The 22,116-nt window shown below is 43.2% G+C and overlaps 1 protein-coding gene across 1 annotated transcript in view; it reads left to right on the plus strand.

The window, feature by feature from the left end:
- The window catches only part of LOC124613518 (nephrin-like), a 296,683-nt gene that overhangs the window by 131,158 nt on the left and 143,409 nt on the right, over positions 1-22,116 (plus strand). Inside the window, exon 4 of the mRNA XM_047142228.1 lies at positions 15,795-16,043. Coding sequence (XP_046998184.1) covers positions 15,795-16,043 — 249 coding nt within the window. The remainder of the gene's footprint in view (positions 1-15,794; positions 16,044-22,116) is intronic.

The following is a 22,116-nucleotide window of genomic DNA, read 5'->3' on the forward strand; positions in this document are numbered from 1 at the left end:
AATGTTCAGGCAATTTGGTTAAGCAAATGCGGATGAGTTCTGAGGGGCTGTATGGGTTTGACAGGTACTGATTCTTGTGCAACATGTCTTCAAAATATTTCACAAGACTGGAAAATTCAGATTGTTCGAAATGTTTCATCATTATGATGCCATGTTTTACTCGGTCTTGTGTGGCTTGAGACCAATATGCTGAGAGGAAGGCATGGTAAAACTCTCCTTCACTGTGGCAATCGTGAATGACCGATCGCATTCTTACAGCTGGTTCATTCTCTAAGTAGCCAGACATAAATTCTAATCTGTGCTCTAATGACCAGTTGGGAGGAAAACAATGAGAGAATTGATGGAGCCACGCTTGTGGATGAATGTCGTTGGCAGAATTCTTAAATGTTTTGAATTTACGTGTAGTAATGAACAGCTTATTGTCAAAGTCATCATGTCGGCGAGTCGCATATCGGTCATTGTTACGTCGTTTCGGCGGTTCCATTTCAAAATTCGGTGCACATTGCCAATTTCTTTCATAACTTCCGGAATGCCCTGTGTTATTATTTTGTGGCTGTTTCGTATTTCTATGTCCCTCTTCCCGTATTGGGGCGCGAGTGTCCTCTGAAATACGTAATTCTTGTTGTACCTGTGTCAGCTGATCTTGTACTTCCCGGATTTCTCTTTTGTACTGTGTATTGATTTGATTTTGATTCTGTTTGAATTTTCTAATTTGTTCATACTCTTCTGTGTCAGTGAAGGCTACAGGTCTTGTGTCATTCAGATCATCTTCTACCTTTGTAGATAAGTTAGTGACCTGATCCGAAAGTTCGGCTACTTTCTCCGATAGTGAACACATTTCCCCAGTGTGTTTTTCTGAACCAAGTTTCAGAGTGTCCATTTGTGTTGAAATCGAATCTACTGTGTCCTTTAAGTTTTCCTGAGTTTTTGCAAGTTGCGTAACCGAATCGGTAGATGCAACTGAGTCAATTTTAGCTTGCAAGGTGTTGTGATTTTCATGAACAATAGTTTGCAGTTCTTTTATGGCTGCTTCGTGATTCTGTAATGCATTTTCATGACGCGAAAAAATAGGTTGGAAATGCTCACAAATTTGTGTTTTTACGTCATTACAGACTTTTTGACATTTCGATTCGATGTTATGTAACTCAGTAGTTAAATCTTCACGTGTTTGTTCAAGTGTGATGTCTAACTTTTGAAGATTTTGTTCCATTGTATATAACTGTTGCTGTGTTTGTCTCCGGTGTTGTTCCATTGTGTCTAACTTTTGAAGATTTTGTTCCATTGTGTCTACCTTTTTAAGATTTTGTCCCATTTGTCTCTGATTTTGTTCCATTTGTTGCATTAATTGCAATAATAATGTATTAGTGTCTGGAATCTGTTTCTCTACGCTTTTCGGCAGTGCATTTGCACCGGCAACATTCACATTTTGACAAGCAGAAAATGTGTCTTGACTTATTTGAGAAAACGGTGATGACCCAAAACCTGAATCTACAGTATTTGCGAAATTGTGTCCTGCCATTTCGGATTCCTGAGGCAAGCTGTTGCCGACCGTTCGATCGATAATGCTTCCCTGTTCACTAGCTGTTTCACTGTCTACACCATTGTTTGCAGCCCTCTCCATTTCCCTATGCACAATTACGAAATTATTACTTTGAACATCAGTTAATTCATTACTCGGTGGCGCTAACACACTGCTTTCGTCTTCACTGTCATTTCTCAGTTTACTTTGGAGCCTAGTATTACGTTTTTCACACGCCATAATTGTCACAATATTTCACACGATAACACAGAAAAGCACAATTTGAAGAGCAAAATAAAATAACATAGCAATGGATATAATTACTTACAATGTATTTACCTTAATAGTCATAATAAATATAGCGGTTCATGACAAATTACAAAACTCCGCCATCTCTCTCCCCACATCCACCACTGCTGGCGGCTCACCTCCAACTGCGCAACGCTACGCGCTGTTAACAGCCCAGCTGCCCAGCACTACAATGGCGAGTATTACAACAATGCAAAGCAGCCACAGACTGCACACAGCACAGCCAGTGACTTTCATACAGAGGCGGCGTTACCAATAAAAAAACCTAAACAGCCTACTTACACTACGTAGACCTCCGACACCTGTCGGAACTTCCCCGTTGCTCAACAAATCACATTGTGTCCTGCTTGGGTCCTCCTTGACATTATGTCCACAACTTGGCAGTGAAGTTGTTTTCTAGACCTGTCACAGCCCTCTCCTGAGGTCAGCCTGTCTGTGAGGAGGGTTGCAGTGATGGCACACTACATATTTCCACTGGCACTAGTATCGCCAGTGTGACTGATGTCAGCTGATACCATAGGCCATGCTGTTGTCTTTAGTCTTAGCTCCTGGAGTCTTCACCTGTGGGCAGGCAGTCGATTGGGAACCGTCACTCCAGCAGTTGAGCCAATCGCTTTAAGGATGATTGCAGTTCTGGGCACTATGTTAGAGCACCGTGTTCCCATACTGCACCCCGTATGGTGCAGTCCAGGAATTACCGTCCACATATGGGAGTGAGAGGTTTCCGTCATCAATACTCGATCCTCGTGTAAGGTATTTGTGAACCACCTTTTTGATGACGTCGTGGGACTCCATGCTTGACATGTATAATGGTGGCTGGCGGAGTCCACTCACTTCGCCGAAGATGATCACGCCGGCTTAATGAACACTTTGGCAGTAATCCAGGAACCATTGCAAATGTTTCATTTCCAAGCATCTTCGCTCACCGCGATATGGTGGGTATTTTATAATGTTAGTTGTAATGGACACCTAGAAGCCAGATTTATCATGTGGAAAAGGTTGCGTACTGTCTTAGTCAACAGAGCTCTCCCATTTGCCTTTAAAAAGGCATCTCTCATTACTGTCATATTCTCATGCAAGCCGTGATCAGCAGCGTCCATCGGCAGCTGTTGCTGCGACTGACTGCAAGCTTGCAATACAAGGCAGATTTTCAACATTTCGTGTATCATGTTAGCGATTAAGTGCTCGAATGAGGTCGCGCTGTACGCCATATGGCATGCAACATCCCTTACTGTCAAAGTTTCCTGAAATAAAGCCATAATCAGCACAATAAGGTTTCAATTAAACTTATTGTTGACAGACTTAAACGCAGTACACGACTGGAGACACATTGCGCCTTTACTGAACTGCTCAAAAACTTTAATGTTTACTCTTACTTGTATTTCACAGGAGGCTGTGTTTCGTGAATAGCGAGAGTATGATGCTAAATTTATTTCAGCCGTGTTAGAGAAAATGTTGAACCTTGGTTTAATGTAACAGTGGTAACATCAGCTTTGATTCTACTTGGTGAAAATTCCTATTTTCATATCTGGCGTGCTACTAATTTTTATTGTAAACAGATGCAAAAACAGTAAAACACTGTGAATCACAAAATTTTCAGTAAAGTGTGAGCGTCATACAGTAAAATACATGATATTTCAAAGTCTTTGGGTCAAAGGGCTATTGGTCATAGATCACGTCACGGGGAACAATTTTTGTCGGAGAGCAAACGTTCGCTGACGGTTCCCGGGGACGCGAGGCGTCCTTTCGTATTCGCCGGCGCTTGGACGACGAGGTATCGCCAAATTAGCAATGCCTAATAATCAGCTGTGCTGTTAACTGCCGCCCCCGACAAACTGATAGAGTGGTCTTCAACAAGAAAGTGGAGATGGAAACTTCATAAGCGAATCAGGGACTTCGATTTTTCTGGGTCTACACCTCTCGCACGGAGGAGATCACTTGATTATAGGTAACACACATTCACCCCACAGGGTGCCTACGCCCTGCTTCCTCTCACATTAGGTTAGATTTGATGTACATTTCCCACATAGTAAGGAGCTCGTCCAGGATATAGAGTATGTCAGAAAACAAGAGTACAGAGTGAATCTTTACAAAGTAAAAGAGATATGCTAATGTACCATAAACAGATCCCGAGTAAAAACATCTTCATGGACGTGTAAGGAATCAAAAACATTTTAAGCATAATTACATTTAAGCGGTAAAACAAAGTCCGTCACAAAACATGTAAACGTTCAAGGCACTGCGGTGTAGAGATAATTCTAGACCATATGTAGCTATGCATCATGGAACAATGATTTTACAAAACTTATTTACAACTGTCAGATCACTGCACTAAATGTGTACAGAAATCAGATTGTACCAACACTCGCATTATGTGCCATTATTAGTAACATATGCATATCACAATTTTGAACATGGCCGATAATGCAGCAACCGTAGACGAAATTTATAATATTACTTGAATATACAGCTCTTCGGTTGCACAGGCAAAAATTTTCAACTTTACCTAGGTTTCAACTGCTCTAAGGCAGCCTTCATCAGAAGTAAAAAAATTTTGCATTACCTATAACAGAGTTTTGGAATAATATAAAAATTATTAAATTAAACATATGTAACAAAATTACATCATAGCTAACTGCTACGGTACAGTAGACAAAGAAAGCGTACTTACATAGAGTAAATAGTTATGAAATGGTTTAGAGTAACAGTGCTCACGTTAAAGATAAAAATATATTTATACGTTATTAAATATTCCTAGGAATGCACAACTTGATTAAGACCCGCCGCTAAGGTCGCGTATGCGGCCGGCACTGTAAGCAGCATCAGACTGATAGGCGCGCGCGCCGTCGATGTTAGCAAGTCGGCACCTTGTATCGCGCCATCTAGTATTGAATGCTTGTAATTTACAGTGACAACAGCTGTCAGAAGCATTGGAACAGGAGTGCACGTAATGTGCTGATTACATTATGTCAGATAGTATGTAACAGATCGAAAGTTGAACAAAATATTATACTGTAGAACAGAGAGAGAGAGAGAGAGAGAGAGAGAGAGAGAGAGAACAATATTTAAGGCTACAGTACGGGAAACGGGAAGCATAATAGCAATATTCCGCGTTAAGTGATTTTAAGCAAGGGCTTTACACCATCAAAGAAATTTTTATCACGTAATTGTAATTGCTCATTGAGGATTTAATGGTCGTTACGGAAAAAATGTTTGGAAATTTCCAACTGTTCAAGAATATCAAGTCTGAAGCCTTTCTTTTCCGTATGTAAGATACTAATATCATGAACATCTTTAGGTTTGTGTCCTGTGATAAGAAGGTGGTCAGCGAATGACAAATTGTGTACGTTCATACCTTTTTTCCCTAATAGATGCTCTTTATATCTAATCGAAAATGCTCGTCCAGTCTGTCCTATATAATAAGCTGTGCAAGTGTCACAGGTGATTTTATAAACGTCTGAGGTTTGCAGAGGTGACCGTCTTGGTTTTATATTATGGATAAGATTATTTTTGAGAGAGTTGTTGGTAGAGAAAACTACGTTGCAGCCATATTTATTTTTAAGGAGACGTTGCAATCTGTAGGTTATTGGCCCTACATACGGTAAAGAGAAGTATATCTTCAAATCGCTAGGCTCGTCAATAGTGGTCCCAAGTGTGGTAATTCTGTTATTGGTTTTCTCCCATTTTGACTACCAATTTGACTAACCCAAACGCCGTAAAATGACTGAAAGTAAATTAGGTTGTTGTTCATATGTATCGATGCCAGTGGTCAGTCACTTAAGAGCGGGGCTGCCAAGCAAATTACATCGATTAGGGCGAACAGCGGGCAAACGGCCACCTAATGTTTAAGTGTCTCGAGCACCAATGACCAAGACCTTTATACTTCACAAAGGCATGTTTCCCTCAAAGACAGTCCTGGCCTTCGATTCTCCACGTACTCACTGCGATCTCTTGTGGGAAGAAACAAATAAATAAAGTAAGTTGGGAACTGAAAACAATCGTTGTAAATGAGAAAAAGGATCTACCCTGATAACTGAAACGTAATTAAGAAGTCCATTGTCCTTTTACAAAGCACATTTACCATAGCTGCAAGGGATTGCTATTACAGTAGTACTTAGCACCTATTGTTGAATCTGAGAGCACACGAATGTCAGAGTACCAGACTAACATTTTTGCTTCGGCGCCGTATGATGACACGTCCACCATTAATGATCATATTATTCTTCAAATGGTTCAAATGGCTCTGAGCACTATGGGACTTCACATCTGAGGTCATCAGTCGCCTAGAACGTAGAAATACTTATACCCAACTAACCTAAGGACATAACACACATCAATGCTTGAGGCAGGATTCGAACCTGCGACCGTAGCGGTCGCGCGGTTCCTGACTAAGGCGCCTAGAACCCCTTGGTCACAGAGGTCGGCAAATATTCTTCACTAGGAATCAGGTTCTACTACTTAAATAAATTTGATATACGTAAGCCACCTTTAGAACATTACGTCTATACTGTGAGCACATAGAATTTACATACCGGTTTCACTCATAGTAATCTAAAACAGTTAATTTTGCACTGCCACGTGGTTTTTTTAGTAATGAAAGTACACTTTCATTCGCTGTCTTGCACATACAGACGTGAAAGAATGAATTGCCACTATGTTACTCGCACTCGACCAGTCGGCCATCTTACATGCTGTACCTTTGAAGACATATCGGAAATTCACACCAGAGGCGAATCATTCATGAGATCACTTACCCATGACGCTAAGACAGGATCTAGACTGCGGTATGCGGTTCTATCGTTATTCTGAAGTTTTTCACACTTTAACGAAAGTTTCTACCACACAATCAACGTCACTTCTTCGCGTACACGCTTACTGGTGTGTATCAACAGCGGAATAACTTATCGCTACTAAACTGCTGTCCCAAACACTCTGAGGACTTTCTTTACATACTTATTAAATTGTATTTTTCTTAACGAGAGTGACTAAGAATGATCGAGAATATTTTATCTCGATGACAATAACTCGCAAAATCTCACACAAATGTCGTCCTGGGATGCCCCGCAGAAACATCAATCCCGCGCACTTTATTGCTGCTGGATAGGTATTTCTAAGCTGGATATGTTGTAGAAGCTACTAGAAGCATTTCACTTTCCCGTGCACTAGGTACTCCCTACTACTTCGTCCTTCCCGCTATATGTGGCTGACAGCCTTAGACACAGTTCGTTCTGACGTTTGCCTGGTCAGTGCCATCGGAATGCTCTCGTTCACGCTTGTCTGCTCAATGAAGCAAATAAAACAATTTACGTCACCTTATGGGTGGCACAGTATTACGTAAAGTGGTTGCTACGTTGCAAGATATCAGTGTTACTAGTGGCACCACAAACATCTTGATGAAGAAACTGGTCTATGGCATCGCACAACTAGCTGAGGAGCGCATCAAATCAGTAGTTTATAAAGTAGCATGCAGTTTTTGCAACAAACACTACACTGGTCAAATGGCAGAAACTATAAAATCAATTTTCAACAACACATTGCCTATTACAGGTCAGATAAATTTAACAAGTCATGTATATCACAACATACAGACGAAACGGGCCACTATGTTATATCAAACAGTGATCTGAAAGTACAGCATACTTAGAGAAAAAATGGAAAATGGTTTCGTAGAAACGAAAATATTCTTCCATGGCCAACAGTCGAAAAGCGAGCGAACTCACATTTTTCCACTAATGTCATGACAATGTTGTTAAATAGAAAATATATAAAAATTAAGAATATTTATGAATCGGTGTTCCAGCAATATCTTTGTAATTATTTAAATTGGCATTTATACCGCCGTTTTTAACATCGTATTGTCACCGTCTTTCTCATTGTGATATTTATCTCGTCGTTAAACATCAGAGATTCGACGGATGTGCAGAGGATATTGTAAGGGGCTGACAACACAAGGCCTGGCATATCGGTAGTTAAATCGAGAGCAACACTTTTCTTTTTTTTTGATACCATCTTGTTCCTGCCGCACAGTAAAGCTGATCGTGATGCCGAGTTCTAAGCAACCTTTATAAGTTTATTAGGTAAAGGTACAACAAACAATAGCAGTGAAGGTAACTCGTCACACCACAAGAAAACAGCCGTGTCATATGAGCAAAGTGAGCCATTATTTAAAATTTTTGAGTGTAAATTACAGACCAACTTACGAAGGGAATATTTCATAAGAATATGTTATCTTTCTTTTTCTCTACAGGATGATCACAACACATGCCAAGAGTGTAAAGAACAACTCTATTATCCACATCCGCATTTGTTAAATGTTTTTTGTTGGCATTGTAGTGTGAACATTAGGTTTGTGGCACGTGAGCTATTTCGATACGTAATCATCGAAAGTGCGGTGTAACATTTTTGCCTCCAGCTAAGAAATGACCTGCTCCGCGTCTCGCCGGGGCTTGCGCACAAATTGCCGCGCCGACCTAGTGTTTAGCATCATCTCGTCTACAGTCCTTTGAACAACATAGCTGTAGGTTTGCCGCCAAAGGATAAATGTTGTCAGTCGAGTGGACATGGACGCTGTGAACAACAGCTGTAATTGAATGGTATTTCGGGGTGGTTTGAGCTATTCTTTCCCTTTATAGAACAAAGAAGCCAACCTGTCGGATTTGGTAGATGGAGGCCATGGAACATACACTCCTGGAAATTGAAATAAGAACACCGTGAATTCATTGTCCCCGGGAAGGGGAAACTTTATTGACACATTCCTGGGGTCAGATACATCACATGATCACACTGACAGAACCCCAGGCACATAGACACAGGCAACAGAGCATGCACAATGTCGGCACTAGTACAGTGTATATCCACCTTTCGCAGCAATGCAGGCTGCTATTCTCCCATGGAGACGATCGTAGAGATGCTGGATGTAGTCCTGTGGAACGGCTTGCCATGCCATTTCCACCTGGCGCCTCAATTGGACCAGCGTTCGTGCTGGACGTGCAGACCGCGTGAGACGACGCTTCATCCAGTCCCAAACATGCTCAATGGGGGACAGATCCGGAGATCTTGCTGGCCAGGGTAGTTGACTTACACCTTCTAGAGCACGTTGGGTGTCACGGGATACATGCGGACGTGCATTGTCCTGTTGGAACAGCAAGTTCCCTTACCGGTCTAGGAATGGTAGAACGATGGGTTCGATGACGGTTTGGATGTACCGTGCACTATTCATTGTCCCCTCGACGATCACCAGTGGTGTACGGCCAGTGCAGGAGATCGCTCCCCACACCATGATGCCGGGTGTTGGCCCTGTGTGCCTCGGTCGTATACAGTCCTGATTGTGGCGCTCACCTGCACGGCGCCAAACACGCATACGACCATCATTGGCACCAAGGCAGAAGCGACTCTCATCGCTGAAGACGACACGTCTCCATTCGTCCCTCCATTCACGCCTGTCGCGACACCACTGGAGGTGGGCTGCACGATGTTGGGGCGTGAGCGGAAGACGGCCTAACGGTGTGCGGGACCGTAGCCCAGCTACATGGAGACGGTTGCGAATGGTCCTCGCCGATACCCCAGGAGCAACAGTGTCCCTAATTTGCTGGGAAGTGGCGGTGCGGTCCCCTACGGCACTGCGTAGGATCCTACGGTCTTGGCGTGCATCCGTGCGTCGCTGCGGTCCGGTCCCAGGTGGACGGGCACGTGCACCTTCCGCCGACCACTGGCGACAACATCGATGTACTGTGGAGACCTCACGCCCCACGTGTTGAGCAATTCGGCGGTACGCCCACCCGGTTTCCCGCATGCCCACTATACGCCCTCGCTCAAAGTCCGTCAACTGCACATACGGTTCACGTCCACGCTGTCGCGGCATGCTACCAGTGTTAAAGACTGCGATGGAGCTCCGTATGCCACGGCAAACTGGCTGACACTGACGGCGGCGGTGCACAAATGCTGCGCAGCTAGCGCCATTTGACGGCCAACACCGCGGTTCCTGGTGTGTTCGCTGTGCCGTGCGTGTGATCATTGCTTGTACAGCCCTCTCGCAGTGTCCGGAGCAAGTATGGTGGGTCTGACACACCGGTGTCAATGTTCTTTTTTCCATTTCCAGGAGTGTATTTAGCTATTCAAGGCTACATAATTTACAAGCAAAACTAATTTACTGAATCGTAGGCATCGACGACCGTTGGACTTGTTTTTGAGCTTAGTATTGTGCGGACTATACAAATACTTGAAGCTAACCTCTATGTTATAGAGACCATTATATTTTGTGTTTTAGGGAGGGGTTAATCCGATTTTATCCGAAGGATTTACCAGTGAATTACCTGCCTCAAAGTTTTTGTCTATCCGTGGCACAGCCATTTTTGTGTAGCAGGTTTGAGCCGAGTTTTTGATTTATAAGTAGTCTTACTGCATTTGTGCGATTCAATTTGTACTCTAGATTCATTTAATTGATTTTTGTTTTCGTGAAATCATTGAGGGTGTTGTTTTTTGAATTTAGTTTGTCATTCTTTTATGCAACTAGCCTGTGTCATATCCGCTTTCCTTGATTTTGCTAAGCTTGTGTAATAAGACTACGCATTAACTCCTTTCATTTCCTGGGCTTCCACGTCTCAAAACATTTGTTGACTACTGACGTACTTTTGTTTTCTTTGAAACATGTGTTAATTGAAACCATGTTCATAAGTTCTAGTAAGATTGGGATTTCATGCTGTGTCATTATAAATTATATTGAAAGAAGGTCGACGCTATCTAGTGGTTCGAAACTTCAAAGGAAAGTTTGCCAGTTCTCAAACATTAATTTTTTCCTTGTTTCCCTTCATTCAGTTCGAATTGTCAACAACTATCAAATGTCAGCTGAAACTTTATCAGTTTCCAGTTGTTAAAGTTTCACCTCTTTCCTTACATGCAGCTGCAGTTGGAAAAACAGAAAGCGAAGTACAATCTTTTATGTAAAGTCTTTTCCACACGATTTCGAACGCTTTTCTGGTCTGGTATGTTAGCATTTTAGGCTCCTCGCTCACTACACTATTTCAATTTACACCTCAAAAATTGTTGCATCATTACAAAATTTAAGTAGTCAGTACAATTTCGTGAACGGGTATCGCTCTCTTAACACAAGAAAGGAGGATTTCCAGATATCCTAACACGGCGGAAAGAGGTCGTTTTGACCCCACACACAATCATTTGAGATATAAATTATACAAATACTTCATTTTGGGTGTGTAAATCTCTAAATTTTAGTAAATTATTACAATAAATGCTTAACGTGATAATTAATACATTAAGCACTCACTTCAACAAAAATATATAACTGATTTAATGTTGCACATGCTAACAGGTTTCCTAGACTGTAGGCTTCACATATGAAGTATTCGTAAAACTTTCTAGAAACATTATCTATATTATACTCGCATTTATTCTACATTGCTTTCACATACTATTTCTCAAGGTATTTGAATCTCCTAGATACACTTAGCACAGGTGATTTCTGTTGTATGTACACCTTTTCTGTACAAGCTCTGTTGCACTGGGCTTGTTCCCTTTGATGAGACTGATGTGGCACTTCTTCCTCCTTCTAGATCACTTTGGTTCCGTAACCTTTTCTTTCGTTTGTTGTTCGTTCTGCTGTTTCGTTCACTTGAGTTAATGAGCCACCTGAATTATGAATAACTTCCTTCCAATTTCCTTATTTGTTACCATTTTGTTGATAACCCATGTATTTATTACCGCCATGTCCAAAATGTAGCAGAAGACGTGCATGGGCCACCTTCTACATTCAACATTTTCAGTATGTTTATAACTCATGCCTACTTTATTGCATGTAGAATGTTGTACTTTCAGGTTTATTCTTTTCTTATTTGCTTACTGTTGCTTCAGCACGCAGTGTACAGAGAAGAATGACATCTTCATTCTTCTTTTCTTAGTGTATGGTAATCGTGTAGTCTGCATTGTCAGCCTGGAGCAGAATCACGGTGGAGTGTATTTCAGCATTTGGCTTCTTCATCTCAACAGACTTTTAACGACCGATGTTGTTCACTGTTCCGACTAACGAAGTTTTCTTTTCTTTGAACTTCTTAGCAAGTTGAAGAGATTTGAAGAAGTAGTCCGCCATCACGCTTCTATCTTGTTTCGAAAATGGCTCCTTTAGACGTAGAACAATATATTTTCCGAGTGGTTTCTTCTCTCTACTTGTGACCTTTTTTCAGAGGTATGAGACAGCAGTATAAACACACTTTCTAATTACATCGCGACAATACGGAATTTGAGACCATATTTTACGACTTTGATACACATGACTTAAGTAAATCTGCATTTTATTTTGATTGGTAATAGCTGCTGGTCTGTGATTATATTATCTCCAGAGCAAAGAGGGCGAATATTGCCTACCATGAAGTTTGCTACAAGATAAGATACAAGAGCGAATGTGTGGGTTGGCAGCCGTTCAACAAGGGTTGATTTCTCATTAAAAAGGAGAAATCTCAAGCTCGTTCAAACCGTCCCTTGGCATAAAGTTTCCGATCGAAGGAGGCCTCCAAAAATGCGAGCAAAGACCACTCACACATGCCTATCGTACAGCTGATACCCTGAGCATACATAATAGGAGAAACTGGTACCTGGTCATTTTTTCCTGTTTCTCAAGTGACACGGTCCAGTCTTCATTTTTAATAGTTTTTGAGTATTTGATTCTGTGTATCTCTTCATGAGATGTTGCAGTGTCTCGTCAAGCATAAGTCGGAAAGCACTTACGACAAAGTCGGTTACTGATTGGCAAGCGTGAGTAGTGAGACCTCTTTTAGGAAATTCACAGCCGACAATCTTCCAGAAGATAAAAAAACTAGCAATCTCCCTCTTGGTTCCATTAGTAGCGACCATCTTTTTAGAGGCATTCTACTGGACCTACAGTGGTAGAGAGTTCACTTAGACCTGCTTCTAAATCCTCTTCCGCTAATCCCTGTTCTTTCACGGTGTCTTCATTTGTCTCTGGTAAAAATCCTCAGCTTCATCAGTGAAGTCAGTTTCTGGTTCATCAAAAAGTCCATGTTAGTATGTTCGAAAGCGTCTTTCACGGGCAAAGAATAGTACCGGAATGATAGCTGATAGCTGTGGCCTCACTGCTAGAGTAATTACTAATACTCAGAAGAATTATTACAGCTGCGCCAAATTGACCCCTTCTGTCATACTAGCTAAGCCGAAAAAATCTGTGAGAAAATATAAATATTTCTAAAACCTAACACATTGTACACTACTGGCCATCAAAATTGCTGCACCACGAAGATGACATGCTAATGACGCAAAATGTAACCGACAGGAAGAAGATACTGTGATACGCAAATGATTAGCTTTTCAGATCATTCACTCAAGGTTGGCGCTACAACGTGCTGACGTGCGGAAAGTTTCCAACCGATTTCTCATACACAAACCGCAGTTGACCGGCGTTGCCTGGTGTAACGTTGTTGTGATGCCTCGTGTAAGGTGGAGAAATGCGTACCATCACGTTTCCGACTTTGATAAAGGTCGGATTGTAGCCTATCGCGTTTGCGGTTTATCGTACCGCGACATTGCTCCTCACGTTGTTCGAGATCTAATGACTGTTAGCAGAATATGGTATCGGTGGGTTCAGGAGGGTAATACGGAACGCCGTGCTGGATACCAACGTCCTCGTATCACTAGCAGTCGAGATGACAGGCATCTTATCTGCATGGCTGTAATGGATCGCGAAGCCACGTCTCTATCCCTGAGTCATCAGATGGGGACGTTTGCAAGACAACAACCACCTGCACGAACAGTTCGACGACGTTTGCAGCAGCATGGACTATCAGCTCGGAGACCATGGTTGCTGCTACCCTTAAAGGTGTATCACAGACAGAAGCGCCTGCGATGGTGTACTCAACGACGAACCTGGGTGCACGAATGGCAAAACGTCATTTTTTCGGATGAATCCAGGTTCTGTTTACAGCATCATGATGGTTGCATCCGTGTTAGGCGACATCGCAGCGAACGCACATTGGAAGCGTGTATTTGTCAATCGACGTGATAGTATGGGGTGCCATTGGTTACACGTCTCTCTCACCTCTTGTTCGCATTGACGCCACTTTGAACAGTGGACGTTACATTTCAGATGTGCTACGATCCGTGGCTCTACCATTTATTCGATCCATTCGAAGCTCTACGTTTCAACAGGATAATGCACGACCGCATATTGCAGGTCCTGTACGGGCCTTTCTGGATACAGAAAATGTTCGACTGCTGCCATGGCCAGCACATTCTCCAGATCTCGCACCAACTGAAAACGTCTGGTCAATGGAGGGCGAGCAACCGGCTCGTCACAATACGGCAGTCACTACTCTTGATGAACTGTGGTATCATGTTGAAGCTGCATGGGTAGCTGTACCTGTACACGCCATCCAAGCTGTGTTTGACTCATTGCCTAGGCGTATCAAGACCGTTATTGCGGCCAGAGGTGTTTGTTCTGGGTACTGATTTCTCAGGATCTATGCACCGAAACTGCGTGAAAATGTAATCACATGTCAGTTCTAGAGTAACATATGTTTCCAATGAATACCCGCTTATCGGAATTTCTTCTTGGTGTAGCAATTTTAATGGCCAGTAGTGTAGTGAGGAGGAGCAAAAACTACGAGAGTCACAATACTTTACGAACATAGCAAAAAAATTGGATCTGATATTGAAGAAAACCGTATGACGGGGTTTATTTCACCCTTTCCGCCGTTATAGTGTACAGTGTTACGTCCTTTCTTAGAGTTATTACCGTGAACAGTAATACGTTGACTCGCTTGCAGAAAGAGTAGACTGGCCGGAGCTTAGTGCATTGCATTCCGCACCTCTGTCCCTCCCGCCGCCCTTCCCCCTGGGAGCGCCGGCAGCGGCTGCCAAGTGTTTTTCGCGCCATTAGCAGCCGGCGCCCGGCTCCCTCGCCACGGTTCGCTGGCCGCCGCGCCCCTCCCTGTCCCTGCCGCTGGTAATTGCCGGCTGCCTGCCACACAGCCTCACGGCTAGGCCACACACCGGGCGCGTCAGCTCCGCGGGGTACTCGCCGCTACCGGCGTGCTGCTGTGTGTTGTGAAACGGCTACGCAGCCTGATGGCCGCTGGAAATTCTTAGAAAATCACCGTCTGACTAAACAAGTTAAATCAACAAAAATAATACATGGCCGTGCTCGCACAAAATGACTATCGGAAACGCAGAATAAAGTCAGATTCCTCCGGAAAATGCAAAAACCCGGATTGGAATGTGTACCGCAGAGACAAGCTGGACAGTGAAGGGGGAGGCGTCTTTATAGCTATAAAAAGTGCAATAGTATCGAAGGAAATTGACGGAGATCAGAAATGCGAAATAATTTGAGTGAAGATCGCGGCTAAAGCAGGCTCAAACATGGTATTTGGATAAATGTAAGCGTAGGCTTCCGCGGCCGTTGTCTTCTTCAATAAAAATCTTCAGGGTATCAGACCGCATCGTCATAATTTAAAATGCGCCAACGTTTCGGCCAGCGTTGCAGCTAGCCTTCATCAGGGCCTTACGTTAACTGCTAAATGAACACACTTGGTTCCTTAAATAGCTGCACGAGAAAACCGTGTCGTTACTTGATTGGCTGTAAAAGGAGGAGGAGGAGGGGTGAAAGGTACGCTTTATTGGTGTTTCCGTTATTATCTGTCATTGGCTGAAATAGCTGTTTTCTATTGGTCTTTATATTAATCCACCCCATTGGAGGAGACGGACGAATAGCGAACAGGTGATGGCTGTGACGTCACACTGTTTCCATGCTGTCCAGAAGCCGACTGCGACGTGCTATTGCTCTGTGTGCTCGCGACCACTACTGCGGCTCTCCGCGTGTCGGCATGGGCCGCCACGGCTCTGCCGCCGCTCCGTAACCCTGCTATTGCAGGCAGCCAAGACCTCGGAAGCTTGTACCCGTCCTCTCTATTCATGTTGGCGGGTCTTTTGGCTATTTCTGCCACAGGCCGAGGCGGAGAAGATCCGGCAGGAGACGGTCAGAGTTCTGAATAAAGCAAAGCCACCGAAGCAAAACATCAACGCAGAGGAATACCATGCCATCAAGGAACTCAGGGACAACCCCTACTTAGTAGTGGTACAGGCAGATAAGGGCAACGCCACTGTAGTCTTGGACACAACTCATTACAACAAACGAATGGAAGATATTCTCGCAGAACCTATCTACAAGAAACTTCAGGGAGATCCGACGGCCAAGGTAACCAAAACGACGCAGGCACTGCTCAAGCACTCTAGAATCAACTTCGACAAGGTCAGAAGATTCATCCCGCAAGTGACACAGGCACCAAGGATATATGGTGTACCGAAGGTACACAAAACCGACTTCCTCTTAAGGCCCATAGTAAACAGTATAAATTCGCCGACCTACTACCTAGCGAAAGAACTGGCACCCAGGCTCCGACACCTAGTGCATCAAACCGAGTCCTACGTTAAGGATTCCACTCACTTCGTGTCTCTCCTAAAGGAAATGCGTGTTACGGACCAAGATCTGATGGTTAGTTTCGACGTCAAATCCCTATTCACGAATGTCCCAGTGTCAGATACTGTGAACATCCTAGAAGAACGGGTGGCACCTGATGTATGTGAGCTTGTGCGCCACTGTCTGACGACCACCTATTTCAAGTGGAGAGGTCAATTTTATGAACAAACTGACGGTGTAGCTATGGGCTCACCCCTATCGCCTATCGCAGCAGAAATTTTCATGGAGGCATTTGAGGAAACAGCTCTCCAGTCCGCACCATTACGTCCAAATTGTTGGCTTCGCTATGTCGATGATACTTTCGTCATCTGGCCCCACGGAGAAGAGGAGTCACAGAACTTCCACAAGCACCTTAACCAACAGCATAGGAAAATTCAGTTTACAATGGAAAAAGAGAAGAATGGGGTCCTGCCTTTTCTCGACGTGGAAGTTTATCGAAAACCTGATGGTAAACTTGGCCACAAAGTGTACAGGAAACCAACTAATACGGACAGGTACCTTCACGCCTCCTCCCACCATCACCCCACGCATAAGTAGTCCGCCCTGCACACGCTAACGAAGAGAGCGTACAGGATAAGCGACGAAGAACATCTGAAGACAGAACTTGAACGCCTCAGGTCCATCTTCGGAACTAATGGCTATGGGAAGCAGATGATAGATAGCACCATGTCGACAAGGGAGAAGACTAATAGGGAAGAGGAGAAGGAGGCACAGAGCATTGCTGTGTTACCATATGTACAAGGGGTCACCGAACGTATTGGCAAAATTCTACGAAAAGCCGACATCAAACCAATTTTCCGAAGCAGAAACAAAATATCAGACATGCTCGGTTCTACCAAGGATGCAGTTGACAAATTACACACAGCTGGCGTGTATGAAATTGGTTGTGCGTGTGGATTAGTCTACATAGGTGAGACGGGACATCTGATTAGCACAAGGCTCTCGGAACATGAAAGATATATCCGCCTGAAACAACACACCAAGTCAGCAGTGGCGGAACACCGAGACGAGTGCGGGAAACCAATATTTTTTCAAGAAGCCCGCGTCCTGGCGAAACAGCCTCTCACTTCCAAAAGACAGATTAGAGAGGCGATAGAAATAGCCAAAAGACCCGCCAACATGAATAGAGAGGACGGGTACAAGCTTCCGAGGTCTTGGCTGCCTGCAATAGCAGGGTTACGGAGCGGCGGCAGAGCCGTGGCGGCCCATGCAGACACGCGGAGAGCCCCAGTAGTGGTCGCGAGCACACAAAGCAATGGCACGCCGCAGCCGGCTTCTGGACAGCATGGAAACAGTGTGACGTCACAGCCATCACCTGTTCGCTATTCGTCCGTCTCCTCCAATGGGGTGGATTAATATAAAGACCAATAGAAAACAGCTATTTCAGCCAATGACAGAAAATAAAGGACAAACCAATAAAGCATACCTTTCACCCCTCCTCCTCCTCCTTTTACAGCCAATCAAGTAACGACACGGTTTTCTCGTGCAGCTATTTAAGGAACCAAGTGTGTTCATTTAGCAGTTAACGTAAGGCCCTGATGAAGGCTAGCTGCAACGCTGGCCGAAACGTTGGCGCATTTTAAATTATGACGATGCGGTCTGATACCCTGAAGAATTTTATTGAAGATGGTATTTGGATGTCTCTATAGGCCTCCTGGCTCAGCAGCTGTTGTGGCAGAGCACCTGAAGGAAAATTTGGAAAATGTTTGGGGTAGGCTTCCGGACCATGTTCTGGGTGGGGATTTTAATTCTCCTGATATAGACTGGGAGACTCAAACGTATATAACGGGAGGCAGTGACAATGAATTCAGTCAAATTTTTTAAGTGCGTTATCTGAAAACTACCTTGAGCAGTTAAACAGAGAACCGACTCGTGGCGATAACATATTAGACCCTCTGGTGACAAACAGGCCCGAACTATTTGAAACAGTTAATGTACAACAGGCAATCAGCGATCGTACAGCGGTTACTGCATGATGATTTCAGCCGTAAACAGAAATATTAAAAAAGGTCGGAAGATTTTTATGTTTAACAAAAGTGACGAAAAGCAGATTTCAGAGTTCTTGACGGCTCAACACAAAAGTTTTGTCTCAAGAACAAATAGTGTTGAATATCAGGGACAAAGTTCAAAACCATCGTACAATATGCATTAGATGCCAAGCAAGATCGTAAGAAATGGATAAGTGTTACCGTGGTACAACAACCGAGTCAGGAAACTGCTGCGGAAGCAAAGGGAACTTCACAGCAAACATAAACATAGCCAAATCCTTGCAGACAAACAAAAATTACGCGAAGCGAAATGTAATGTGAGGAGGGCCATGCGAGAGGCGTTCAATGAATTCGAAAGTAAAGTTCTATGTACTGACTAGGCAGAAAATCCTAAGAAATTTTGGTCTTATGTCAAAGAAGTAGGTGGATCAAAACAAAATGTCCAGACACTCTGTGACCAAAATGGTACTTAAACAGAGGATGACAGACTAAAGGCCGAAATACTAAATGTCTTTTTCCAGAGGAAGACTGCACTGTAGTTCCTTCTCTAGATTGTCGCACAGATGACGAAATGGTAGATATCGAAATAGACGACAGAGGGATAGAGAAACAATTAAAATCGCTCAAAAGAGGAAAGGCCGCTGGACCTGATGGGATACCAGTTCGATTTTACACAGAGAACGCGAAGGAACTAGCCCCCCTTCTTGCAGCGGTGTACCGTAGGTCTCTAGAAGAGCGTAGCGTTCCAAAGGATTGGAAAAGGGCACAGGTCATCCCCGTTTTCAATAAGGGACGTCGAACAGATGTGCAGAACTGTAGACCTATATCTCTAACGTCGATCAGTTGTAGAATTTTGGAACACGTATTATGTTCGAGTATAATGACTTTTCTGGAGACTAGAAATCTACTCTGTAGGAATCAGTAAGGGTTTCGAAAAAGACGATCGTGTGAAACGCAGCTCGCGCTATTCGTCCACGAGACTAAGAGAGCTCCCTGGTAGATGCCGTGTTTCTTGACTTCCGCAAGGTGTTCGGTACAGTTCCTCACCGTCGTGTAATGAACAAAGTAAGAGCATATGGACTATCATACGAATTGTATAATTAGACTGAAGAGTTCCTAGATAACAGAACGCAGCATGTCATTCTCAATGGAGAGAAGTCTTCCGAAGTAAGAGTGACTTCAGGTGTGCCGCAGGGGAGTGTCGTAGGACCGTTTCTGTTCACAGTACACATAAATGACGTTGTGGATAACGTCGGAAGTTCACTGAGGCACTTTTCGGATGATGCTGTGGCATATCGAGAGGTTGTTACAATGGAAAATTGTACTGAAATGCAGGAGGATCTGCAGCGAATTGACGCATGGTGCAGGGAATGGCAATTGAATCTCAGTGTAGACAAGTGTAATGTGCTGCGAATACATAGAAAGAAAGATCCCTTATCATTTAGCTACAAAATAGCAGGTAAGCAACTGGAAGCAGTTAATTCCATAAATTATCTGGGAGTTGGCATTAGGAGTGATTTAAAATGGAATGATCATATAAAGTTGATCGTCGGTAAAGCAGATGCCAGACAGATTCATTGGATGAACCATAAGGAAATGCAATCCGAAAAAAAAGGAAGTAGGTTACAGTTTATTTGTTCGCCCGCTGCTGAATATTGCTCACCAGTGTGAGATTCGTACCAGATAGGATTGATAGAAGAGATAGAGAAGATCCAACGTAGAGCGGCGCGCTTCGTTACAGGTTCATTTAGTAATCGCGAAAGCGTTACGGAGAAGATAGACAAACTCCAGTGGAAGACTCAGCAGGAGAGACGCTCAGTAGCTCGGTACGGGCTTTTGTTGAAGTATCGAGAACATACATTCACCGAGGAGTCAAGCAGTATATTGCTGAAGAGACCATGAGGATAAAATCAGAGGGATTAGAGCACACACAGAGGCATAATGGCAATCTTTCTTTCCACGAACGATACGAGACTGGAATAGAAGGGAGAACCGATAGAGGTACTCAAAGTACCCTCCGCTACACACCGTTAGGTGGTTTGCGGAGTATGCATGTAGATGTAGATGTCAGGGTCAGAAACATTGAGGAGAATAAGTACATCTCTTAAATCGGACTTGAGATTGAAATCGTTTACGGCCATCTAAGAAACTGACAACGTAAAGTAGAGCAGACTATTCGAAATTCTTAGCGCTTCCACACTCGTTGTCTTCAGCACGCGCCCTGGGAGCATTGCCATCACAGAGTGTCGCAAAGAGTTTTATGGTTCGTTCATCAATAAAACGTATCAGTAATGGTGACATTTTGTTGAGCTACCCTTGGTCACCATCCTGAAAACAACCCACAACAGCAAATCAATTCTGACACCGCAGAGGTCATCCACTTCATCCGTCTACAGTTTCATTAGTATTTAATATATGTCCTATAGAATTTAGCTAGTTCATTACGGATGTTTAAGAATCCGTGACTGTTTAGTTAATGGAAATACTAAAAACTGCAACGTCACTTTTTTGAAATAGTTATTAACGCCATGAAGCAGTACCCAAACCTTTTCACGCTCATCTTCAGTCGGTGTACAAGAGGATACATAGCAATTTGCTGGGTGCTGGGACTGTGGAGAGAAGATGTAACATGCTTTAAATTATCGCCATGAGTGTTCTTTATGCGGCGATTTCGATCCAATATATAATTTTGTACTCACTACGACAGTATGGGCGGCTTTTGTTGTTAACGTCCATCAACCTACCTCCATTGTCATGGAGCGCTAGTACCTAATGACTCATTTTATAGAATGTGTATGGACATACAACGTAATAACGAAATTTTGCCAGGATCCAACAAGTGTTGTTCAACGGGTACTTGTTACAAAACTCTTCACAGAAAGAAATGACGTACACATGCGTTGCTCAGAGATGTTATTTCTTTTTCATTGTGGGTGTTAAAGTTGATGTATGGGCAAATACTTTAATCAAAACCGGAGTTAACATGAAACTCCAAAATAAAATAAGTAAATAGATTGCCACAAGAACAAACTTCAATTGAGCTGATATGTAATACCTGTTCTTGTATTACCATATATTACAAACAGTTTATGAGCAAATACATCAATAGAGACTCATTAACATGAATTCCCAGGAATTAAATAGTTATAATATTTGCAATGAACTGCAGCTGTTTGTATAACCATGAACTTTATATTTAAAAAGCAATAATAACAAAATTTCATATGAACTGCTGAATTGTTTACGTTCTTACATTAACATGATCAGGAATGTTAGCAACTGCATACTATGTTTATTTCAGCTAAAAGTAATGTATATGTAAGTATTCATTTATTTTAACAGTAGTGGATTTGGACACTAAGACACATAGAACGAGAGTTGTTCTGTGGTTGAATATTTACGTTGACATCAGTGTGGTTACCTGTTACACAAAACTCGCGCATACTGTCGCAGTAAGTACAAAATTAGATTTTGGATCAAAATCGGCAAATAATACTCAAGGCTATGAATTACAGTATGTTTCACCTAGTCCCAGAGCCAGCACCCAGCAATACCCTTTGAAATAGCTCTGTAACCTCCTATAATACGTCAGAAAGTGGCCTGAGTGAAGAGTAGCCCAACCCAGTACATTTACGCTTCGTGGCCTTTTGCCGTCTGTCGTTCTTGGGAGGTCAGTCAGTCGTTGCGTGTGGACAGTGCTTGTGAGCCAACGTAGCTTTTTGTAGCTTTTGACAGACGTTGAACTTTGTTTCTAAGTGGTATTGCAGCCGCACGGGTACAACACTTATTTTTAAACATACATA

This window comes from Schistocerca americana, chromosome 4 (genome assembly GCF_021461395.2).
Source record: "Schistocerca americana isolate TAMUIC-IGC-003095 chromosome 4, iqSchAmer2.1, whole genome shotgun sequence".
Classification (NCBI taxonomy): Eukaryota; Metazoa; Arthropoda; class Insecta; order Orthoptera; family Acrididae; genus Schistocerca; species Schistocerca americana.